At 41.9% G+C, this 24,570-nt stretch overlaps 1 protein-coding gene across 3 annotated transcripts in view; it reads left to right on the top strand.

The window, feature by feature from the left end:
- Positions 1-24,570, top strand: part of LOC121503695 (voltage-dependent T-type calcium channel subunit alpha-1I-like) — a 176,231-nt gene that overhangs the window by 72,838 nt on the left and 78,823 nt on the right. For all 3 annotated transcript variants that reach the window (XM_041778221.1, XM_041778220.1, XM_041778222.1), the window contains 9 exons: positions 7,782-7,933; positions 10,951-11,136; positions 15,554-15,671; positions 15,761-15,916; positions 16,267-16,357; positions 17,757-17,911; positions 19,104-19,835; positions 20,450-20,550; positions 23,195-23,318. In XM_041778221.1, coding sequence (XP_041634155.1) covers positions 7,782-7,933; positions 10,951-11,136; positions 15,554-15,671; positions 15,761-15,916; positions 16,267-16,357; positions 17,757-17,911; positions 19,104-19,835; positions 20,450-20,550; positions 23,195-23,318 — 1,815 coding nt within the window. The remainder of the gene's footprint in view (positions 1-7,781; positions 7,934-10,950; positions 11,137-15,553; positions 15,672-15,760; positions 15,917-16,266; positions 16,358-17,756; positions 17,912-19,103; positions 19,836-20,449; positions 20,551-23,194; positions 23,319-24,570) is intronic.

Below are 24,570 nucleotides of genomic sequence, written 5' to 3'. Positions count from 1 at the left end.
GTCTTTATGGACCTTGCTTTGTGCACTGGTGCACAGTCATGTTGGAACAGGAAGGGGCCATCCCCAAACTGTTCCCACAAAGTTGGGAGCATGGAATTTTTCAAAATCTCTTGGTATGTTGAAGCATTCAGAGTTCCTTTCCCTGGAACTAAGGGGCAAAGCCCAGCTCCTGGGAAAAAAAAACAACAAAAAAAAAAAACATATCATAATCCCCCCTCCACCAAACTTTACACTTGGCACAATGCAGTCAGAAAAGTACTGTTCTCCTGGCAACCGCCAAACCCAGACTCGTCCATCAGATTGCCAGATGGAGGAGCGCGATCTCCACTGCTCTAGAGTCCAGTGGCGGTGTGCTTTACACCACTGCATCTGAACCTTTGCATTGCACTTGATGATGTATGGCTTGGTTGCAGCTGCTCAGCCATGGAAACCCATTCCATGAAGCTCTCTACACACTGTTCTTGAGCTAATCTGAAGGCCACGTGAAGTTTGGAGGTGTGTAGTAATTGACTCTGCAGAAAGTTGGCGACCTCTGCACCCTGTGCAAGGTCACATCACCCAAGGACTCATTAACATGAGATTGCAAGAGCTGGGGATTGAACCCACAACCTACTGAGCCACAGTCATCCCAGATAAAGATACAGAAAAATAGAAATGCATGGCAACATAATTGTATATTTTGAAAATAATGCTTTCAGGAGATTTCATGACTCCCCCTTTCTTCCACATATTTTGCACCCTGGATGTGCACCAAATGAAACACATGCAGGAACACATCCTGACAAGCTGTTACATAAATCAGCCTTTTCTCTTCCTTTAATATCTCCCTTGCCTCTCTGTTGTCTCCCTGCACTTTTTCGTCTCCCACTTCCTCCCGTGTTAATTTGACTTTCACCTCCCTCCCGTACTTCCTCCATAAATTCCTCTGTGCATCCTTTTACCTTTGTTCCCTGCTGTTTTCCTTCCTTCCCTCCTTCCTTCCGTCCTTCCCATCTTCCCCCGAGTGTCTCATCTGCTCTGACTCCTTTTTACCTCCCTCACTTTCACCCTCCGTCTGCCTGCTCCTCTCTCCCTCTTTTATTTCTCCAACCACCCACTCAGTCTTTGACAGCGTACAGAGTAGCTGCTTTCTCTCATCTCTGAAGACTCTAAAAATAAACGAGGGTTGTGGGGGGGTGGAAGAGAAAGAGACGAGTGAGAGGGGAAGAGTGAGGCAGACACCGGTTACACAGCAGTTTTCAGCTCGATCCCCCGTGTGATCCTGTGTCTGAATCTGCATGTTATTGTGAGTGTCGGGGGTGTTTCAGCGTGTTTTTAAGTGTCATGGTCTGCATGCACACTGAATACACCTTTGCAATAATACACTCACAGTCATGTCAGTCTCTGGAGTCTTCCTCCCTCCATACGCTGAAAAAGTGAAAGAAGTTTTTTTTTCTCTGCAGTAGAAAAAGTCAAACCTCATATAAGTTTGTTCAGAAAGAGAAACTCTCAAACTGATGTTCTTCTCCTTGAAAAACTCCAAACCACAGCCTGCCTGACTTCCTCCTCTGCCTGTTTTAGCGATGTGTTCCACTCAAGTGTGGTTTCTAATGAAAAATGCATATTATGTTGTCTGTGTCTGCAGGAGAATTTTCTCATGTCTATATTGGATTGTTGTGTTGCATGATAAGGGTTGCCAACTCTTTCAGTGCCAAATAAGAGAAAATATTTTCTTTGAAGCACAGTGCCACAGAGTTTTTGACCAGGAAATGTGTACGTTAGGGGTGGAAAGGTTCAGTTTGTACAACAGTTGAAGGGCGACAGTTTGATACGGGTTCAGTTCAACAGGAAAAAAAAAAAAGCATGAAGACGTCCCAGATGAATATTTCTAGGTTTCTCTTTTTTTGTTGTTTTAAACCAGCAGTAGTGATACACCATTTGTCCCAACTCATGCTGTTTAAAATAGTTAGAATGGTCTGTAGTGTACTGAACATTAAACACACTGAAGTGCAAAACAAAACTATTCAAGCAACACAGAAATGAATGACATCCCTTGATTGGAAATGTGTTTTTTTTTTCATCCTGGAGAAGTTTATCATATTCATGATTTATAAACTGTGGGGTCACGTAGCTGCTAAAGTCACAGGGAAACCCAAATTCACAAAATCCTTCAAAGATTTTCATGACCAAATAAAATTACTATTTACCATTTTAGACTTTTAAGACTGACCTCCAATCTGTTTGTCAAACATTATCAGTTTATTTTTTAAAAGTTTCTGATTTTGTCTGTTAAATAGGAAAATTATTTTCAAGGACTTACTAAGTAATAATGTTATTACCAATTGAAAAATTTGCAGAGGAACGAGCAACAAATCTACTCTATTTACTCAAAACGTATCCATCCATCCATCGGTCCATCAGTCCATCCGTCTATCTTTTTGTCCATCCATCCATTCATCTAATTGTATCTTTATCCAAGACAGTCTGGCTACAGACCATATATCTAGATCTAAGAAAAGTAATACATGCATCAGGGTTTGGGTAAGGGCTACCAAAATTTGAAAGTTACAAACCTTACCTTCAAAACCTGATTACAAAATGTTTAATAAAGCTGAGTTAACAGTCTGCTTACAGGAAAAAAGCATGTCCCCCATTAAAACATTAAAACCCAGCAAGAGTAGCTTCCGTAGCTCCGTTAGCTGCATAAGATTACATCGCTAAGGCTTAGCTCACAAAGCAGCTACATAAGCAACATATTTACCATATCATTAGATTTAGCTATGGTTGCTAAAGCTCATGTTGTTAAAGATAACTGAGCTATTGATAATGGAGCTGCATGGCTAACATAGCTATGTAGCTGAAGCTAAGCTCACCAAGCAGTTATGTAAGCTACAAACATACGTTAACTACGTAGCTATGTTAGCCTCTGATATGTTTGCCAAATTCCACATTACTTAAGCTAACTTGGCTACATTGGTTTACATAGTAATGTTAATTATGAAGCTAGCATTTCTTTCTTCTATCTATTTTAAAATGGGTTGATAGATTATTTAATCCTGAATTAGACCTCTGATCTTTTTCTCTGTTTTATTTATGAACTGTTTCCTAGTCTGTAATGTTTGTAATGCAGTTATTTCATTAATGCCCCTGCCAGACTTCTTTAAAAAAAATAAAATAAAACTTGAAATACGTTGTACTCGCAAATTACATCGCTTCTTTTCAGAGATATGTGGTGTCTCAGATGAACAGTCTGTGAGAGTGGCCACTACTGCAACTTTATGAGCAGGGATTTTCATTCTTTAAACTCCTCCCAAACTGTGGTGGATTTGGCAAAACTATGGGCTGAGGTTTTTTTTAATACCTTTACAGAGTCATAGAAAAGCCCTCTCACACATGCCCCCCCAAACAGGTTCACTAGTTTTGTTCCAGGCTCAGCCAAATGGCTTCACCTTTCACTCCGAGCAGCAGTGCTCACAGCACTTCGGCCTCTCTTTAAAGGACTGAACTGACCCCAGTATAACTCGGGGATTTTCTTCTGAAACACCAGTTTTTAAACAAGATATTCTCTTTGTTCTGAAGGTTTATGTCCATGCAGATTTTTGTGTATCTGCAATGATGCATCAAGCTTTATATCACATTTGAATTTTCAAATTTTTAAGATTTCAAGCCTAGTTACCAGAGGCTTTTAAGAAGAACAGATGTAGAAGTTATTGGTTTTAAATCATTGCTCTTATGGATCAGTGAGAGACCCATGGCCTGGTTTATATGAACATGGGAGGGGATGTTGTGGTGAGGCTTAAGCACTTTTAATTCACAGGAAAAGCCAGGCTCCTCTAACACTGCTAATGTCATCATCCCAATGGATGTTTGATTTGTCCTGGAACCAGAGCTGCTGAAAAGGTGGCCATTCATGTGTCTGATTCATGTGAGGGGTCTGTGATTGGATTTCAGGTGACACTTAATGGACATGATCAATGCATGATGGACTGCTGGCTGACTCCGATCTGATCTAGGATCAGTAAAGTCTTGTTTAGTGATTACACGGAAGAAGCATCAATATGAGACCAGCTTGTGACAAACAAATTTAGTTTCAAATACTGAACTTCCTTCATGATACGGGATGTTTTGCAACTCTGTGCAGGATAGAAAGTTTGAAGGAGAGTTGAATTTGCTTGGTGTAATGAGGGTTCAGGTCTGAAGTTAAGTGTGAAGGAGAAATCAGCACTCTAAATTTAAAGTTGGAGGCTGAAATTCAGTCATTCATATTCTAGCAACATTCACATTCTGACTGAGGGCACTTTTAGGAGGGAAACGAGGAGAGGAAATTTGTATTGGAGGACAAATTATCAAATATTATTCAGGAGATGTAGGAATTAGGACAAAGGTCAGGAGTAGAATTGTAGAGAAAAGGTGCAGAGATGTGATTATAAGAATGGTATGGGACAAAGTGAAGGGGTCAGGAGAAAGAGGAGGAGAGAGAGGAATGATGACATTTTGTCTGAGCTAAACCATGGTGTCAAGGGCTGTGACGGCTCTGTCAATCGTTATAAACCTCTTGTGTTTGGACTGGTGCACAGAGGTCAAGGTTGGAGCAAACTGCTGAGTGCTGGAACACGTTCATGTCGATGAATATTTATACAGAAGCTCCTACATTACCCTGTTCCCACTCATCTCTCACTTTTGTTTGTAACTTCTTTTATTTGTTTTATGGGCTGCTATTTTTAAAAGTGGTGAGTAAGGTTTAGCCTGGGAACCAGACAAATCTGCCAGCTCATGTTTTATTTGCTGTGGCAGATGTGTCTGGTCTAGCTCCTGTTTAGAGAGTTTTCCATCTGACCTGATTCAAGTCAGGACAATCACAACAGCCTATCTGATATGCTGACGGTTTAAACAACACTGCTTGACAAATGTTGATGCTAGACAATCTGAATTTCTGATTCTGTCAGTGATGAGTTGACTCAAGAGAAGATCAGACAGGCGGTAGGGGTTGGCTATGCAATGTGCCCTATTTTATCTACTTCCTACCATTTTTCATATATGCAGTGGTGTAGTTGTGCAGGTGAAATCGTAAGAATGCTTTGACTGATTTTCTTCAGATGTTGTGTAACTGGCCATCCTTATTTAAGGATGAATGGGTAAGATTTAAGTGGTCATAGGTTAAAGATGAAGGTCATTGGGTCTCATGTTCATCCCTTGCTTTCCAGGCCATTCTTGCAAAAATATTTTCAGAATGGTTTAAAGGACTTTCTCCAGAAGTTACCCAAATATCCACTATGATTAAAGGATGAATGTTTAGAATTTGGAGGTCATAAGTCAAAGGTCACTGGGCCTTTTGTTCATTTCATGTTTTGGAATTCTTTATGTAATGACAACATTAGGAATTAGGCTCAAAGTTTACACTGATTTCCACTCTGACTCTAACCTGACACCCCAGATGGATTATTTCACACATCCATCTGGTAAACCACTCATAGACAGCATTTGGGAAAGGGCAGAGGCTTTAAAAAAAAAAAAATCTCGGAGGGTGATTGGATGAACGTTCTGTCTGTCACATCTTTACGAGCCAATCAGAGCAACGAAACAAGTGATGTAGCCGCTACTCCATAGAGAACTGCATAAGACGAACCATGGCAACTGTTGACTGTAAACTGTAATTCAAGAACAGATGAGAGACAAAGTTGTTTACATCTGTCAATCTAAAAATGGTTATAAATTTAAAATAACCAAATCAGGACATAAATCAGGCTTTGGGACATTAGCAAACCATGTTGAGAGCCATTACCCACAAAGGGAGAAAACTTTGAAAAGTGGTGAACATTTCCAGGAGTGGCCAACCTACCAACATGACTCCAAGAGGGTCATGGATGAATCATCCAGGAGGTTGCAAAAGAACCCAGAAAATCTAAAGTCCTGCAGGCCTCACTTGACTCAGTTGAGGTCAGAGATCATGATTCAACAAAACAACAGAGACTGGTCAAATTGGGCATCCATGGGGAGAGTTCCAAGGCCAAAACCGCTGCTGACCAAAAAGAAGAAAAACACTTGTCTCACATTTGGCTGACATTATCCTGATGATCCCAAAGACTTTTGGAGAAAGAATTCAGTGGATGGACTAGGCAATAAGTGAACATGTTGAAGGTGAAGGTGTTTTGCTGTGGCTTAGGCAAAGTCTGGGCTTAAATCTCATTGATATGCTGTGTCATGACCTTAAAAAGGTCGTTAATGCTGGAAAACCCTCCAATGTGGCTGAAATTAAAACAATTCTGCAAGAAGAGTGGGCCAAAATTCCTCCACAGTGATGGGAACGACTCATTGCCAGTTTTCACAAATGCTTGCAGCTTTTCCCGCCAAGGGTGGACCAACCTGTTATTAGGTTAAGGGGGCAAAGACTTGTCCGCATAACGCTTTCCACAGGTGAACATACAAACAGTTAGTTGCTTGCTAACTTGCCAGCAAGATCAACAAGTAGAAAGTCCAACAGTAGCCAGAGTTAAAGGGGAAAACACAGCCTGCTGTAGTGGAGAGGAGGGGACTTGTGTCTATAAATGGATTCTTCCCTGGTGCCTGGATCGGGCAGTTAAATTGCCTAATGAAATTATACCTTAGCTGTGCTTGCTGAGTGTCAGCTTCAGCACAGAGCTACAGTCTGAGATGTATCCAAACTAAAGCACTGTCAAAACTAAACTCATGAGATTTACTCTGCTTCCTTTTACCTTCCTTTCTTTATATCAGCCCTACTCTCTAGCTCCTCTAATAGAGTATTTTTCCTCCCTTCTCCTCGTCTCTGTCATGTCATCTTCCACAACTAAACAATCTCTCTCCCTCGGTCTGCTGCTATTTCTACCGTTCTGTCTCCTCTGATCGACAGGGGGATATTGATTGGGAAGAGATGGGTCTGCCTGATAATGAGACTCAGAAAGAGAAAGAAAAAAGGATGGAGAAGTACGAGGATGGAGATAGATTGGGAGAACGGCGGATTAGGGGAGGGAAGGGTTGTGAATTTGTTTTTTTCTTACATGCTTTGCTAACTTTGGTAAAGCTAGCTGGCTTTTTTTTACTGCCAGCTTTGAAAGTGAAACACACAGGGGGTATCAGAGAAAGCATCTGATCCATATCCTGCATAACTCAAATTCAGTCTCACAAAGAAAACTCTGAGAGAGGAGCTCTGATTCTGAACACATACTCTTAGGAAATGGAAATTAAGCCAAGATTGACTGACATGTTTGCCAAATCCAAAAAAGACGTCCTCTCCTATTTAGCCTGTGTTCGACACCACACTGCAGACATGTTGCACATTCATTTGTGATTTTATTTTATATTATGTCTGATGCAATGTTCCCTGAGTTTTCCCTCATAGTTTCATTTACACAGCTGTGCTGGAAAACACAATTTGTTTGTTTCCCTTTGTAACACACTCATCGCTTCCTATCCTCGATGTCTCCTCCCTACCTAAGATAAGGTGTTATTAATATTTTCATTCTCTAGGTGAGAGAGAAATCTTCTTTCAAGTTGCTGACAGTTTGAGTGACAGCCTTTGAAACACAGAAAGACAAAATTGACATGTGCACAATCCTTTTCTTTGCAGCAGCTGTGGTATCTTTCTGCAGTTGTGTACTTTCTCTTGTCTTGTGTGATGATCCAGCATTAACTTTCACATTTCGCACCAGCTTGGCTATGTTACCCTGTTCCTGCCTTTCTGTATCATTTCTTGGTTTTAACATGCTCCCAACTCTCTACAATTTCTTTGTTCAACTCTGATTTGCCTCTTCAAAAAATGTATTGCATTTTTTGTGTCCATCCAGCCTGAAGAGTTGACGAACGTCCTGGAGATCTGCAACATCGTCTTCACCAGCATGTTCACCCTGGAGATGATCCTGAAGCTGACTGCTTTTGGCTTCTTCGAGTACCTGAGGAACCCCTACAACATCTTCGATGGGATCATTGTCATCATCAGGTCGGACATACAAATTTATCTGATGATTGTTAAGAATTATGTGTATAGGGATTCAGTAGTAGGGTACATCAGTTAGGATCTAAATCTTGACATTTTAGCACAAAGTGTGGTGAAAATGTGCATTGGGACTGCCCTCTACATATTAAAACTGCTCTGTGATTGAATTTTAAAACATTTCTTTGAGCTGATCTGGTTCTCTGTGATGTATATGAAGACCTTCTGTCATTGCTACAAAGCTCAGAAGATACCGCCCACTTCTGGGATCGTAAACTTCACTTATAGCAGCCGACAGACAAAATTCACAGCTCCACCAATCAGAGATGTCACTGCCACTCTGGGATTGTGGATAATGTAGTGTTATGAAATAAGCCATATTTTTTGATTTGCTGTTATAAATATTTCATTAGCAGTTATAGTTAGCACTTATTGCTGTGATTTATATTTGGAGGTGTGGCCGTTCTGGGATCCCTTGCCCATCCAACACACCCTACAAGGAAAGCCTGAGGCAGGGAGAGAAGCAGCAAAAAAACCTTGAGCAGAGCAGGCAGCGATGACATTTATTAAGTCAGAAACAGAATAGAGGAGGAGCTAGGGTGGAGGAGGGTTGCAATAAGCAGATTGCAGAGGGAGCAGCCTTTTGTAGCCAGGTTAACTATGGCAGCAAGAGTTAGATGAGCCAATTGCATGGCTGGGCTAGTTTGAGATCAGCTGATGTCATTTATATGGCACTGCTTGACACTATGGCCTGTCTGAACTAATGCTTTACACTGGATTTGTTCAACATGTCAGTTGTAAAAATGGCCCAGAACCAGCTAGGGCTGTGCAATTAATCAAAAATTAAATTAAATCGCAATATGGCCTGCTGCAATTTTCAAATTGAAGAAGTTGCAATATTTCTTTAACCTGAAGTTTGAGTCAAAATACCGGTTTTAAACTTTTTTTTGGAAGCAGAGATGTCATGTATTACATATCATGCAATCCTTCCAGACCCATTTTTTTAAGTCTCCAAAAAAATCCTGCTTTCTTCATTTTTGTACATTTTTGTGATTAAATATGATGGGGATGACACTCCCAGTTATCATTCCCTTCAATACAATAATTTGTAACCAATTTGCAATATGAGTCAAAGTCATCACAATTAGATATTTTCTCAAAATTGTTTAGCCCTAGTTTTAGCTAATATTTTTTTGGTTATAATGTAGAATGCTTTATTGCTTGTGTTTGTTGGAAAATACATAAGATGAGGAACTTAAGGAATTATTGCATATCAAATCGCAATTGCAGTATTGGGGAAAAAACGCAATTAGATTATTTTCCCAAATCATTCAGCCCTAGAACCAGCTGAACATCTGCTTTCATATGTATGGACTCCACTGTCTTTAACAGCCTAGTTTAGTTTAGTCAGGACAGAGGCAAACAGAACTATGTATTGGCTATGTGCATTATACAGCAGTGCTTAACTACTCATCAAAAGGGCTCTGAATCACAACTGACAATGCTCCTGGAAGAAATGAACTTTCATTTTGCTATGATGATGTTGTCAGCATAATGGCTACAAACACGCACTGACACAGTCGTGGTTATCTTTCATTAACACGCATATATGTGCCAAAAGGTTGGAGAGAAACAGAAACTGTGCAGATGCTTTGTGGATATTATTTCAAATGTGTGATGATGAAAGGGAAAGATGAATAGGTGCCAACAGATTACTTAAAAGAAAAGGTTTCGAATAAAGGATTGCTTGAACTGCAAAACTAAGATGTAACATCACTCGTTACAATAAATAAGAATTTTGAGTACCCTGACTGGTTACATGGTTATGTGTTATTCTGGACACTGTTTCAATTGAAAATTGCCGTTAAGCAGACCTGGGTCTGTCTCCTCACTCATCACTGCTGCCTGTGTCTGACCCTCTCACGTCTTCACCCTCAGGCATGTAAACATCTGCGCTGGAGGACTACAGGAGAAAGTTGTGGTCAAATTTAGTCATGATTAAATTACATTATTATTTTCTTAATGCTTTAAGGTTTCAAGATTAATCACAAGTGTTAATGCGTTAATGTTAACAGCCCTAATTATAACCCTTTGACCACACACACACTAGAAGATTCAGTCAGACCATAAAACAACATGCCATCCATTGTAATCTCCCAGTGGTGATTCCACAGACACAAGATCTCACAGGAACTCGTGTGACCTTAGATGAAGAACAAATGTAGGGGATGTTTGATGCAGGCTTCTGTCTGTGCTGGCATTCATCTTGTTTTGCAGAGAAAATTCAATCTTGTTTGAGGCATAATCTACTTAGCTCAAGGCACAGCTGTTCTCACCTTTGCTTCGTTTATGAGCGGCAAAAGTGCACAACATCCAGTTGGTGACACCTCCAGGTCTGTTTCGATGTCTTGCCTATTGGTATCCTGTAGTATAAAAAAGTCTGATATGTATGGTTTAAGACTAGACTTCCGAGGACACGGTTTTGGGCAGTTAAACAAGTGTATGGAAATAAAATAGTTGAGGATTATTTGCACAGATGATTGGTTGTGACATTGACCTGATTGTAAGGGAAGGGAGCTGCATATCTAGGCCAGAAGGGAAGAATATTTGTTTGTGCCTTCTTCATAGGCTATGGAACTCTGCGTTTTACTGCATACTGGTTTTTATGTGACATATATCATGTGACAGTCCAGCAGCACGGGGGTTAATATGCCAGCTGCACCAGTGTTTATTATCACTCCAGTATGGATTAGTAATGGTCATGAGCTCACAAAGAATTTCTGTAGGTTTATAAACTGCAGTAGTGAGTCATTATTTCACTGAAAGGACTGACTAATCCTCTTATCTGATCTTTTCTTATCTGCTGTTTTCCTCATTTCTATTGATTAATATTCATTTTTAAATCTCCCCCTCCCCCTTCATTTTCTCTGTCAATACTTTCTCTCTTAATCTCCTAACTTCTCTCTGAATCTTTTTCTCTCTGTTTTATTATGACCACTTCCACCCGCTGCGGCGCCCCCCAGTGTTTGTGAGATCATTGGCCAGGCAGACGGTGGCCTGTCAGTGCTCAGGACCTTCAGACTGCTGAGGGTCATTAAACTGGTGAGGTTCATGCCGGCGCTGAGGCGACAGCTGGTGGTGCTGATGAAGACGATGGACAACGTGGCCACGTTCTGTATGCTGCTCATGCTCTTCATCTTCATCTTCAGGTAACAGAGTAATGAGTAAATGTGCGGTGTAGGAGGATGGAGGTTGTTTTCCCTCTGCTGCCAGTAATCTCTATTTGGCGAAACTTTGCCTGATAATTAACAGCCTCAGACAGGATGTTGTTTTTGTTACCACTTTGAATACAACAATATTGAGTGTGTATCTGCAGATTAGGAAGAAAATAGATTGGTAGAGCTCGGTGCAGGCAGACATAGCTGAAGGCCTGAGCACAGTTTGTGCAAAATAACAGGATTAACTTCCAATTATTGGAGTTCATTTTTACCCAAACCATGTCTGAGCGGTGTAGGCCTTTGTCTTAGACCTGTTACTCCTCCATGATAACAGCTGCTATAAGATTATGAGAACCTAAAGTTTTCTGTAAGTAAGTGGTGGAGTCAACCACATTGATATGTGAATGCTTACTTATGCTAACCAGACAAAGAAGCCGTTGGTGAGAGAACTGTTGTAAGAGCAGGGGTGAATTTGGAAATTATAAGGCCCAGACAAAGACCAATATGAGGCCCTTATTCAGTTTGCTAAATGTACTGAACAGTGAGGCTAATTAGACTGAAAACATTGGGTTTGCCACGAAAAGACGAATATGAGTCAAGCGATCAACATTTCAGCTTTTATTTCCAGATATTTACTACTGGATCTGATACACAACTTAGGAGATATACCACCTATTTTTCATGTGAGCCTAAGTATTGGAACATGTGACAGACAGGCGGGTTTTTTTTGCCCAGGCATGTCCTATTACATCGATTATTCAAACAATAAATAGCGCTGAATATCCACTCTCAGTTTCAGATTTGGGTTTTGCCTGTGCAGACTGCATTTATAGTTCGAGGTGTAACCAACATGAAAACCAGAGAGCTGTCAATAGGTGAAAAACAAGTGATTGTGGAGATGGAAAATCAGAGCCATTGCACAGAAACATTGACCATAGCCAGTACAACCATTAGGGATGTCCTGAAGAAGAAAGAATCCACTGGTGTACTCAGTAACAGACACTGAACGGGTAGACTGAGGAAAACAGCAGCAGTTGACAACAGAAACATTGTGTGAGCTGTAAAGAAAGACCCTAAACTGCCAAGCAACAACCTCCAGAGGGCAGGGATGAAGGTGTCACCATCTACTCCTCACAGAAGACTTCTAATAGAGTTCCGCTGGTTTTCAGGCCTTTGGACATCCACAGGATGACCAGGGTGCTCAGGCAACCCTGCTATCCACCTAGACAGTAATTTAGGCCATGCTTGCTCACCTCATCTACCCCTTGCCCGCAATTTCCATATAGGACGACTGTGCCATGCACCAAAGCGCCGCAGGTTTGCTTTGACCGGGGTTGATCAACCTCACCCACTGGAAACGTGTCAGCCCTCATCGTCGGGCAGAGATCCTGGGAGAACTGTGAGTTCATGCAGAAATAGTACAGTATGTCAACAGCAGACTGTTTTACCTTTGGGGTTAATTTATCATCCTTTCCGGTATAAGTCCATGATACTATTGCTTCTTCCATTGGGTGAGTACATTATAAAGTTTGCTTAAAGGATCTGTGGTTTTATGTAAAATTCTCTAGCTAAATGTCCTCAAAAGTTAACTTTTCCACGTCGCCGTTGTAGCTCTGTGACCCACTGACCTCTTGGTGACCCTTGATGGAGGATGCAGGATGAGATGTAATGATATAGTGATGATTTGCAACCAGGAGTCCGTGCATTGTGTTGTATTTTGAAAGAACTGGATATTCTGTGCTTGTCACTTCCTGTTTGGAGCTTTCTAATGGATGGAAATTGACACGGTTTGGCAGCGGCCGATGCTGAAAATAGACCTGCAGCATATCTCGAACGAAGGGTAGCGGGTGACGCTCCAGGGATGCACCGCTGCCAGACTAGAGCATCGGCTGTGAAAATTCTCTCATAGACTACAGAGATGTGCTCTGCAGTATGATTTGCCAGCGGATCGCAGTGCGGTCGCTGTGTGTGGAAATTGGAGGTTACTCTGCCTACAGGTGCGAACTTTACTGTTTTTTTCCAGCAGATTATTTCCCCACGTCCCTGATGATCCAGAGCACATCAGGGGTTTTGTAAATCCAGCTTACAGGCCAGTTTGCCCTCAAGCAGCTTACTCGCCATATTTACGCCTCACTGCAGCCTCAATTTTTGTCCCAAACATGCCTAAAAGTCCTGCACTGTATATGCTCACTACTGGTTCAATATCCATCCCATCCATACATACATTTTATATACCCCTTATCCCACTCTGGGCTGTGGGAGCTGGAGCAAGTCCCTGCTGTTATTTAACTGAAAGGTGAGGCACACTGGACTGTTGAACAAACAGGCAAGAAAGCTCACACACCTATGGGCAATTTAGCATCACCAGCTAACCTAGTGAGCATGTCTTTGGACTGCTTGAGGGCCCCATTTATGAACAGGGAGAGCAAAACTGCACAGAAAGAGCCTGTCTGACTGGATTTGAATCAGGAATCTTCTTGCAGCCTGCAGTACCCGTTCAATGGCCACAAATCACAGTTTTTGTTTACTGCATGCCATTTACCACTCAGTAATCCACCAGTTAATATTGTTTCACATTTTTCTGCAGGGATTAGCTTGAAAATAATTGGCAGTATCTGTTTTGATACTATTTGATTCACTCTTGTCCTCTTATTTTCATGTCTTTTACATGAATACATGTCTTACTCACTAAAAGTAACTTTAATGTCTGTTTAATATGCAGCGCACTTCTTTATCGACTGTATCCTAAAGCCAATTGGAGCACAAAGCCTCAGGTGATTGCCTATCTTTGCCTAATGGTAAAACCACCTATGGGTAAGAACAATGTATTTAGAGTATTCAGAGTGAGAATGGACATGAATATCTTTAGGCCTTAAACTATAAATGGTCATAAATTTATCATTAGAGATGGTTTGTCTTTGCTTTCATCCAGTCATATGAAATCATAAACTCTTAGTTAAATCTCAGTAAAGGAGAGAATGTGTTATTGTAATGGAGTTAGTCTTAAAATTACATTACCATAATTTCCAATAAATATACTGTATAGCATTAACATCAGACCCTTAATGAATATTGTGATGCAGAAGCAGAAAACTGTAATTTACAGTCATATTACCATTAAGTCTTATCTCTTCTCTTGCTAGTGGACACAGTCACTCAGACACCCTCTGTTTGTGGCTGATAATGAAAATGAGAGCTGCATTAACAGAATTATTATCATTTATCTTTGTTGTTGTATGTATAATGAAATTTGTGTGTTAGTTCCTCATCAGTGTAATGATTTCACCACAGTCTTGCTTGTACTTTAATGAGCGGATGTGATGCAACGTCTTCTGTGTGTTTTCATACCTGCCAACCAGCTCCATTACCCTCAGCGCCCGGCACAAAGCTAGGATTATAATTCTGACAGGGATCGTGTAATTTTGGCTGAGCTTATTAATATCAGAAGTTGAAATGGCTTTTTCTTTCTTGTGGTCTTCAATATAATTTAAACTTCCAGAGAACTTTTTTAAGATGTTTCCCAGAAACTTTTATGGTAGAGGAACAGCCTTTTGTTCACCTGCAGACCAGCCATACACACATTTATGGACTAACACTGGACAGTAAGTCATCCCCCCTTATTGCCAGATACAAAAATTATGATCCTGCTTATTTTTTGCTATGGATATAGCTGCATAACATTTCTCACTGATACTACAATCTCGTCATTGGACGAGAGGTGGGGTACACCCTGGACTGATCGCCAGTCGATCACAGGGCTGACATATAGAGACAAAAAACCAGGCACACTCACACCTACAGTCAATTTAGAGTCACCAATTAACCTAACAAGCATGTTTTGATAGTTGGAGGAAGCTGGATTACCCAGAAAGAACCCATGCATGTACAGGGAGAACATGCAAACTCTGCACAGAAAGGCCTTGTACGGGAAACGAACCAGGAACGTCTTGATTGCTTATGGTTGAAGGGGACATGGTTTTTAAATCCTGTGGCATATTTACCTCCAGCTCTAATCAGGTGGTAATATTCCTCTTGTCATGGTAAAAAATGTCTTTATGATTAAAAATGTAATGCTGATCCAGACACGGGCTTTCCTATGACATGAGAGGTCTGCTTGTTGGGTCGAGGAGCAGCGCTAAAAAGCCCAGGGGGCCCAGTTCATGATGCATGCACGGATGTCAGGGGGGTTCCGGTAGAAGGGACATGCATGAGAACGACTGTAAGGGCTCATGTTTAAAAGTTTAGTATTTTCTAATGAAGAGAAAGCTGGAACTCTGTGAGCTGTGTGTCCTGCTTAGAGGAGGTTTCATTGGAGCAAATCTGGCCCTGACCCAAAATGAGTCAGACACCCCTGTTCTATGACCATATTTTGGCTGCCTTGTTTATAAAATGTTTTCTTGTGTTGCAGTATCCTAGGGATGCACATCTTTGGTTGTAAGTTCAGTCTGAAGACAGAGGCAGGAGACACTGTGCCTGACAGGAAGAACTTTGACTCCCTGCTGTGGGCCATCGTCACTGTCTTTCAGGTCCACATAGTTTAAACAATTAACTAAACTAAGCCATGCTATTGAAGATGTGGTTATAATTTTAACTGTCCTCTTTTTGTCTTCTGCAGATTCTGACTCAGGAGGACTGGAACTGGGTGCTGTACAACGGCATGGCGTCCACATCGCCATTTGCAGCGCTCTACTTTGTTGCTCTGATGACATTTGGAAACTACGTGCTCTTCAATTTACTGGTTGCCATCTTGGTTGAAGGTTTCCAAGCTGAGGTAAGCATGTCCACCTAGGAAAGAATGCACGAAAAGTCAAATTAACAAAACTATGAGACCCACCTTTTCAAGTGGTCCCAGTCCGGTTGTTTGGTCCACAGCTTTCTCACCAACACAAACAAATCAAACTAACTCAGCAATGAACCAAACAGATTTAAGAAAGCATCCTAAGACACTGCATTCCCCCTAATGTCTGTGGTTTATACATTCTCCTTCTTTCTCCTCCCTCTTCCTCCATCTTTTTTCTCACCCTATTTTCCTGTTCCCTTTCCCCCCTCTCCTCTCCCTCTTCCCCTTCCGTCTCTCCTGCCAATTTACTCTCTCTCGCTCTCCCACTGTACCTAATACAGGGTGATGCAAATCGCTCCTACTCTGACGACGACAGGTCTTCCTGTAATTTTGAGGAGAATGATAAGCAGAAAGACTCTCTACATCTCTCAGGTATTAAATGCCCTCAGGAGCAGTACAGCATATTATGTTAATTAAAAACTGATTCACTCCTTACCTCTGAAGTTATATGACCATTTTACCCCTTAATGCAGGCTGCTGCATGAAGACTGTTCATCTTTATTTACAAATTTACAATTACAGTATTTTACATCATCTGTCCTCAAGCAAAAACACGAATGAACCTTAATATTCATTTGTTCTTTTACTGTTTTGCACAGAATATCTGGATTTTGTGCAGATTGTCAAAGATTAGTGATCATGCGGTTCTTGTTAAGGCAAAAGAAGCACCATCATAATTGGTTAGTTTCAGTTGTTTCCAACCGCAGTGTCCTCACAGCCTGTTTCCAGCCTGCAGCTGGAAGCAGTTTTTACCTTGACATCTCGTTCCTAGTTTCTTCTTTGATGTTTACATTGACATGGACAAGGAAAGAGGAACAAAAATGCTTCTACAAGGCACTGGGAGTGTCCTATGGGATAAAAAAAGCTTGATTTTCCTTCTCTTTTTCAGGTGTTTTAGGTTGTTTCACAAAGACTGCATTAGTAAAATCTATTTCTATGTTTAAGGTGTCCTACTTCAACTTGTGTTAAGGTATAGGCTAAACTATTTGGCTAACCATCATTGAATGTTCATCCAATGAGTAAAATCTCTATCTCTAATCAGATGTCATAGTGTTTATCAACCTTGCAAAGATGAAGGATTGTCCAGATTCTACGTCTTTTATATCTATTCAGCTCTCCAGATAAATGAGACTTGCGCTATTCTGCCCTGGGCATCAAAATGTTGCATCTTGTCGTCTGATTTCCACAACAAACCTTCCTAAGCATCTTAATTGAAAATGTAAGCTACTCAAACTTTAATAATGCATGCCTGATGCCACTTCACCCCCCCACTCCTCACCTCTCCTCTCCCTGCAGGCGAGAAAAGTGAACTCACTGAGCGCCAGCCGAAGCATCATGCTGCAGAGAGTAGCATTTAGCGGCACATTATGCAGCCCTTTTTGTGGTGTCTGATCACAACTCTCCCGAGCCTGACTGTGCCTTTTAAACGGCAGCTTACCTGAAAAAGAAATCACATTTAGAATCTTAATGGCTCCCTGAGACTTATTCAGCCAAAAGATATGTTTAAGAATGGACAAAGCCAGGGCAGACACCCCTTTCTTTCAGCGCTATGAGCTCCTGTCTGGATCCTGTAAGGTGATTTAATATAAATCTTAAGGTGGCTCTAGCATACCTCCTAGACATATATCTTACACAGCCGTAAAGAGTTTTACACGGAAACAAGATTATGGAAGGCTTGTTTGATACTGTTCTTCTTTCTTGAATTGATTCTCTGCTCCCTCTTACCTGCTCTTCATCCTCCTTATTTTCCTCTTTACTCTCTTTCCTACAGACCCAAAGATCTGTACCCTAACCCCTAACGGACACCTGGACTTGCCTGCTCTGCCACCTACTCTGTTTCAAGGAGAGAGGTTAACTTATCCTCTCGGCTCCAGGAAGAACAGTGTTATTTCTCTTGGTAGGGCCAACCTGGAGCAGCGGACTGTGGTATGTAAAAACAACATGTGCTAATAAGTGCACAGTTTGGACTGTAAATACCACTGCAATAGAGATTACAATGAAAATTAATGACAAAAGATGATGTCCAGGGAATCATAGGAGTTAATCCCTGCTACTCCACCCTCTCACCTCTGGTGGAAAATCTCTCCAAAAGTGCATTAAATTTGAAGCCCAGTCAGTGCTTATACCCCAGAGAGGAGGTCAGCCAGTCACCACAGTTACCCAAGGTACAAATTTGCAAACTTTGCAAACCAGCTTGTTACAACTAAGCCTGATTAATTGTTTTGTTCTCCCTTTATATCCTTGCAACACAATCATTAATGTAAAGAATGTAAAGAAGGGCAGAGTGTTACTTCAAAATGGATCTACAGTTTCATTTTGTGATGAAGGCTAGCTTAAAAGATGGTCCTTGGGTTAGTCAAGCCTATTTCGAGTTTTCAGGGAGAACATTGCTTAAAACCCCCGTACAGAGACACATTTATGACATGAATATAGACTCCAATGCAATTTAGTCAAGCTGCTCTGTGGTAGCATGAAAGTGAATATAAAGGTGCAACAAAATCTTTACATGAAGGAGGAGACTGGGGTGGAGGTGAAGCTTTACCAGCAGCTATTTGGTGTTATTGGCATCGATGCAGCATGGATCAGTGAGAAAGAAATTTAAAAGGACTGTCTTTTTGAAGGAATGAGCTGTGATTGGCTATGAGACAATAACTAGGATCAGTTGGCCATCAGCTGATTGCAGAGTGGTGTATGACTTGTGTTTCCTGCATGAGCTAACTGATTTATCTTGTGTTTAATGCTGTTCCTTTTCTGAAATGCAATTTCTGTGATTAATGACAAAAGATGAGACATCTCTGGCCTCCAACTCAGGGCGTAAATCGGTGTAAGCCTCGGTATTCTGCTGAAACACTTGTGGACTGAAGTATGGATATTTTAACAAAGCATAACTGCTACTACTGCAAGCAACTCACTATCACTGTCTTCATTCATAATATTCATAATAAGTTAATGCAGCTATAAAACAGGTGGAACTGGTGCACAGGATGTCATCATGGGAAATGATTCATTGCCTTTCTGAGTTGTAGTGGTGTGAACTGACAGTCTTACTGATTGTTGCAAAGGATACCTGTGGCCCTTTATAGTTGTTGCTGACAGAAACCTTTTCTTTCTTTCTCAGTATCCAGGCCGAAGTTTTCACAGTTGGGGCCGTCCTCTGCCGCCCCAGCCTCAGGCTCTCTGGGCCCGTCGATCCAGCTGGAACAGCCTGGGAGGGTGCCGCCCCTGCTCCTCCTCGTCTCCCACAGCTAGCCCAGTCTTTACCCCATCCTCTGCGCGGCGTTTTTATGGCTACGGCCTTGGAGCTCTTGGAGGAGTGGTCGGAGGAAGCTTACGCATCCGTGGTCCCCGTGCCTCATCGTCCCCACGCCGCCACCTACACCACGACCCCCCTGATGAGGAGGAGTCTCTGCTCTCTCCTCCTGCTGCAGCTCCTCGCTCTCTTCACCTTCCTCATCCTGTGCTTCCAGGACCCTTCGTACCGCGAAGGGACCGCAGAGCTCTGTCTTTAGAGCTGCCTCACCTGCTGCAGGTCCCAGGACCGCCGCACCCTCCACCCCCACCACACCACCTGCTGCCCCCCATGACGCTCCATGCTCCCCACAGGAAGAAGAGCTTCTCTGGGGGGGTGGTTATTAGTGGGGGTGGTGGGCTCGACAGTCTGGGCGGTTTAACAGGGGTTCATCAAGACTGTAACGGGAAGACCCCTCTATCTCTCCTCCAGCCTTCGTCTAGAAACCAGACAGAGCAGGCAGGAGGAGTGAACCCCCAAAGCCAGCTAATGACAGACGTCTTCCCCCAAGTTAACACCCGCAGCAAGAACCAGGAGGACCTGGACGATGACATTGAATATGTAAGTTAGTGTCAGGAGTGGGTAGGAGGGAGGAATTAAACTGTAATAGCATTAGGGGAGCCTGGTGAGTAAGAGCAGGGAGCTTATGCAATCATACGACTTTCCACTTATGCAGTCCAATTCAACAGCTGCAGATAAGCATCCATTTGGCTCTGTGTAACAGTAGAACAAAGAAGCAGAATGATTCTTTATAACTTAACCATTAGCTTTTGTGTTAAAAGACACGATTTTATACAAGCAGTGATAATAATCTACTCTCTTGTGTAGGGTTTTTGAGTACTTTATAGAGGCCTGCACTCCCTATCACCTGGGCCTCATGGGAGTCCCATTGTTTTCTCTGTAAACAAGTCTGTGTACCAGAGAAACAAGGTTAATTAGAAAGGACTATTTAGACAGTGGGGGAGAGAGCTGTACAGATGGTAATGTTGGAAGACGCTCCAAGCTGTTGCTATAGAAGTAAATAATTCATATAGGGTATATAAACAGGCGGTTTCTATTTGAAATTCTCTGTCTTTTTGTGTTTACTCCATGATTGAATTTTGCATTGTGTATGAGTTTTTCTTTGTGTGTTCGGGGACCACTATGTGTGTTTTTTATGTCTGTGTTTGTTGTAGAGCTTGTGCTTCCGAATCCAGAAGATGTTAGAGGCGTACAGACCGGACTGGTGTGAGACCAGAGAGGACTGGTCAGTGTTCCTTTTCTCCCCAGAAAACAAGTGAGTCACCTTTAGCCATTGCTTCACCTTTTCCTCCAGAGCATTTAGCTGGAGTTACTGTCTGCATCAGTGCTGTTGATTCCAAAATAAGGACAAGAAATATCCATAGCTGCATCACTGGCTGACTATGGGACATATCATATCTGAGCACAAGAGTGACAACCAGATTTTTAAATATAACATAAAATTATTTATTTTACAATTTTTGAGGAAAGAGATATGTAATGTCTTTTGCAATTAGACATCATTATGACCTCACTTGCTTGAAGGGTAGTGAGGCTGACAGCAGGAGTAGGATATCCCTCTATAGAGTCTAGATATTGGTGGTGTTGCAGAGGGACGCAGGATCAGATGGGGATTAGACTTCTTAGAAGCTGGATTAGGAAGTCAGTGTCATGGCTTGGAGGAGGAGACTGGGGTATACAGGATGAGACGACCTGTGTGGACCTGGACTAGATACGGATGAACTGAATTGAGGTGGCTGGGTTGGAGGAGGGTTACACTGAAATGACAGTGACTGCAGAAGAGAAGGCTCATGATGTAAAATATGACCGCTTTAGGATGATTGGTCGAACGAGGTTGTGGCAGAATCTGATTAGCTAAGCACTTAAGAGTGCATGCCTGTGATCAGCTGATCACTAGAGAAGAGAGAAAGAGTGGAAGAAGGGACACTGTCTCACATATCCAAGGCATGGGATGTATATCATCTATTTCCAGGGAACAACCCAAATATTGTGTTTGGGGAGGGCAAAACCTTTCAGAAGAAAAACTCAGGACAATTCATGAAAGGCCAATCAGAGAGTAGGTGTGCACAACCACAACTTCATAATGCAAACTTGACAGGTAACCATTGTCATGTCAAAACAGAATTTTCACTATCTGTGGAGCCAGTTGGTAAACTAAACTTGCTGAAGCAAAAGAACAGAAATATTGTTTCCTCTAAGAAAAGCTTCCAATGTGGTTCTCTCTCTTTTTTTCCTTTTTTAATAAATCAGTGATGTCTAGTTCTGGTAAAACTGCTGCTAATGCTGCATCAGCGCTAATCTCCTCACCAGCCACCACTTATGACAGGCATGTAATTGATTCAACTCTACCAAGCCCATATCTACTGCCACTTTCTCCACAAATGACTCTGATTCATCCAAGCATTTCAGCTTATGACAGACGTGGGATTTAGCCAGTTGATCATTTTTTTGAGAATTACAAAGGAACAATGTTAGAAACTAACCTTACAAAGCAGATGGATACGCCTGTTTCCGTGTTTATCACCGGTGAATCCATCTTGCAAAGCTCCTGTCTGAACCATTTGGGCCCGGTCAGAAAGTGACAGGACCAATCAGTGTCAGTATTTTCGGGCGTGGCGGAATCGTGACGTAAGCAAGCAGCAACAAGAGGCCAGTGCAGATATGGCTGAAGACATTAGCGTGGATGGACATTATGTGGGGGAAAATCAGAGAACGGCTTGTTTCGGCACATTTTCTGAAAGGTGGAGAAAGAGAGGAGTGGAGAAAATGGATTTTTCTGGTTCTTTTGTGGTACTTGAGGTGACATTTTCTTTTGGTAGAAAAGCCTGAAGAAGTGATTTTTGCATAATGTGTCCCCTTTAAACTGATGATCAGTGCTGACTTGGATTACATCAATTCTGGACTCAGTCTGGTCCTGACCCGGCTCTTTCCATTTTATGTGCCTGGAAGAGGCCACTGTCACATAGGCTTTCTTTGCATCCTTGGGCTTTCAGTGGCTGTCTGATCTGGAATGAGTTTCTTTTGTATTATCCAAGCATCCGTGTACTGTACACATAAATATCCCATTAAAGCTGCAGCAGAGAAAACTCCCTGTGGGTATGAACCCAGATTTTGACATAAATGTCCTAGAAAACCTGAGTAGAATGGTGTATACCAAACATACAAGTCAAGTAAAATTGATTTATTTCCACCATGTGGCGTCACAGAAGATGGACAGTTGGTCTATGGTCTATTCATTAAACTCTGCTTAAATGTGTCTAAATGTTGCATCTGTTGCAAGAGCCACAATAGACACTGTTGATTTTTTTAATGAAAGGTAGTCAGATGTCTTCATGTTTGCCCTAAAATACCCTAGAATAAACACAACAACCTCCCACTCCCACCCAGCCCTATTCATTTCACTCCTCTCTTCCTCTGTTCCAATAAACACTGCAGCAAAGATATTTAATTGCTTCTTGGCAGTACACAGTGTCACATGTTAAGTTTTGAAAATGCATGCTCAGTATTTATACGTCCCATCTCTTTCTACCTCTCTTTCATCCCTCCTTTCTCATCTCTCTCTTCTCCCTTTAGAGTTCTGTGCTCAGGAGTGTTGTGCTTCTGAGCGAGTCGTTAGTGTAATTTGTGTTGAATTAGAAGTGTTGTAAACAGGGCCTGAATGAGGCTATTTACTCACTAAGATGTGAAGGAGCGCTGTGCACTCTCAGGAAACTTGGCTGCTCTTCTGACTGGATGGAGGAGGTTTATTAAATGTCTTTGGTCAGAGAGCGGTATACTGCCATGTGTTATTCCTCCTTTTTGTCAGCCTAATGCTCCTATTGTTAAAATGTTGTTTTCTCTCCACCTGTCTTCTTTATTTATGGCTCATCCCTCCTCTCCTTTTGTCTCCTCCTCTCCAGGTTCAGACAGATGTGTCAGTCAATCATCGCCCATAAGCTGTTTGACTACGTGGTTCTGGCCTTCATCTTCTCCAACTGCATCACTGTGGCTCTGGAGAGGCCCAAGATTCTCCAGGGAAGCCTGGTAAATCAAACCGCAGTGTTTCTATGTCAAGCCTGTGGTAGCTATACATAATAGATAAAGGGCTTTTATTGTCACAAAGCTGTTTGAAAATGAGAAAATTGATCCACAAATACAAAGGTCTGCGAATATGTAGAATGAGTTGTAAATGTGGACATAATTATGAATGGCAGAAAAAGTGTCAAAGCTCATAGAGATGAAAAATACACTTCTAGTCAGCCTCTTAAATGACTGTCTTCTTTCCCAAAACTCTCAGCTCACTCTGGCTTACTTTTGTCCATGTGCCTTGAGACAAGGCTCAGTGTACCTTTGGAAATTGTACAAGTATACATCATTACTCAAACTATTGCAATTACAGCAATAAAGGATTCTGCATTTTGCTTTACATGATTGCATTGATATGACAATGGCATGTCTTGCAATTTTGGCTTGAGATCAGGTATGCCTTGGGTGAAAAATGATAGATGATGTCAAGGGAGGATTGAACCTTTAAAAGAAAAATCTTGGAGGATGACTGGACAAACTGTCTGTCCTTGTCATTATGGCCAATTAAAACAACAAAACATGACTTAGTAGGCGTGCACCACTCCCAAAGAGTGAACTACATAACCAGAGCTCAAAAAGAAGTCATTATCACGGTTCACTGTCAGTGGAGTCAGTTGTGAATCAAACTCCTTCTGAAGCAAAAACATATTTCCACCAGTAAAAGCTTTCATTGTGGTTCTTTGCTCTTCATTTAAAGCTCGAGTATGTAACATTCTATAAGAACTGTGTAGAATCAACTCTACTGCCCCTCCCTTCCTGTTCTTCTCTGTGTTTGAGCTCCATAGCTCCGCCCCTCTTCTCACATAGCTCCTTGCAAATGCGCATGTCCGCTGAATAAAATACTGACAGTGGCAAAGCTCTCGTGGAGTGATTTTGCTCCGCTTTTCCACTGAAATCAATGGCCAAATCACAGGCAAGAAAACACTTCATCTCAGCATGAACAACTTCTACATAGGACCGAACACCGCTGGTAACCCCACCATCGTATCGACTTCTCACTGAGCTGAGAGGCACAGCAGCCAGTAGGAACACTCCCTCTGACCTGAGCCTTGATTGGCTGCGAGTACTAGCCTCCTCATTGGCTGGAGCATCATCTCTTGCTGGATTTCCCCAAGTGAGAGTGCAGCATGAAGAGGCATTGCAGAAGTGTGTTATTCTGTTAGATGCTTTCAACAGCAAGACCCCGACGGGTTGTGTTGTTTTTGTGTGC

Source organism: Cheilinus undulatus, linkage group 21 (assembly GCF_018320785.1).
Source record: "Cheilinus undulatus linkage group 21, ASM1832078v1, whole genome shotgun sequence".
Taxonomy (NCBI): Eukaryota; Metazoa; Chordata; class Actinopteri; order Labriformes; family Labridae; genus Cheilinus; species Cheilinus undulatus.
This window is presented reverse-complemented; position numbering and strand designations above follow the sequence as displayed.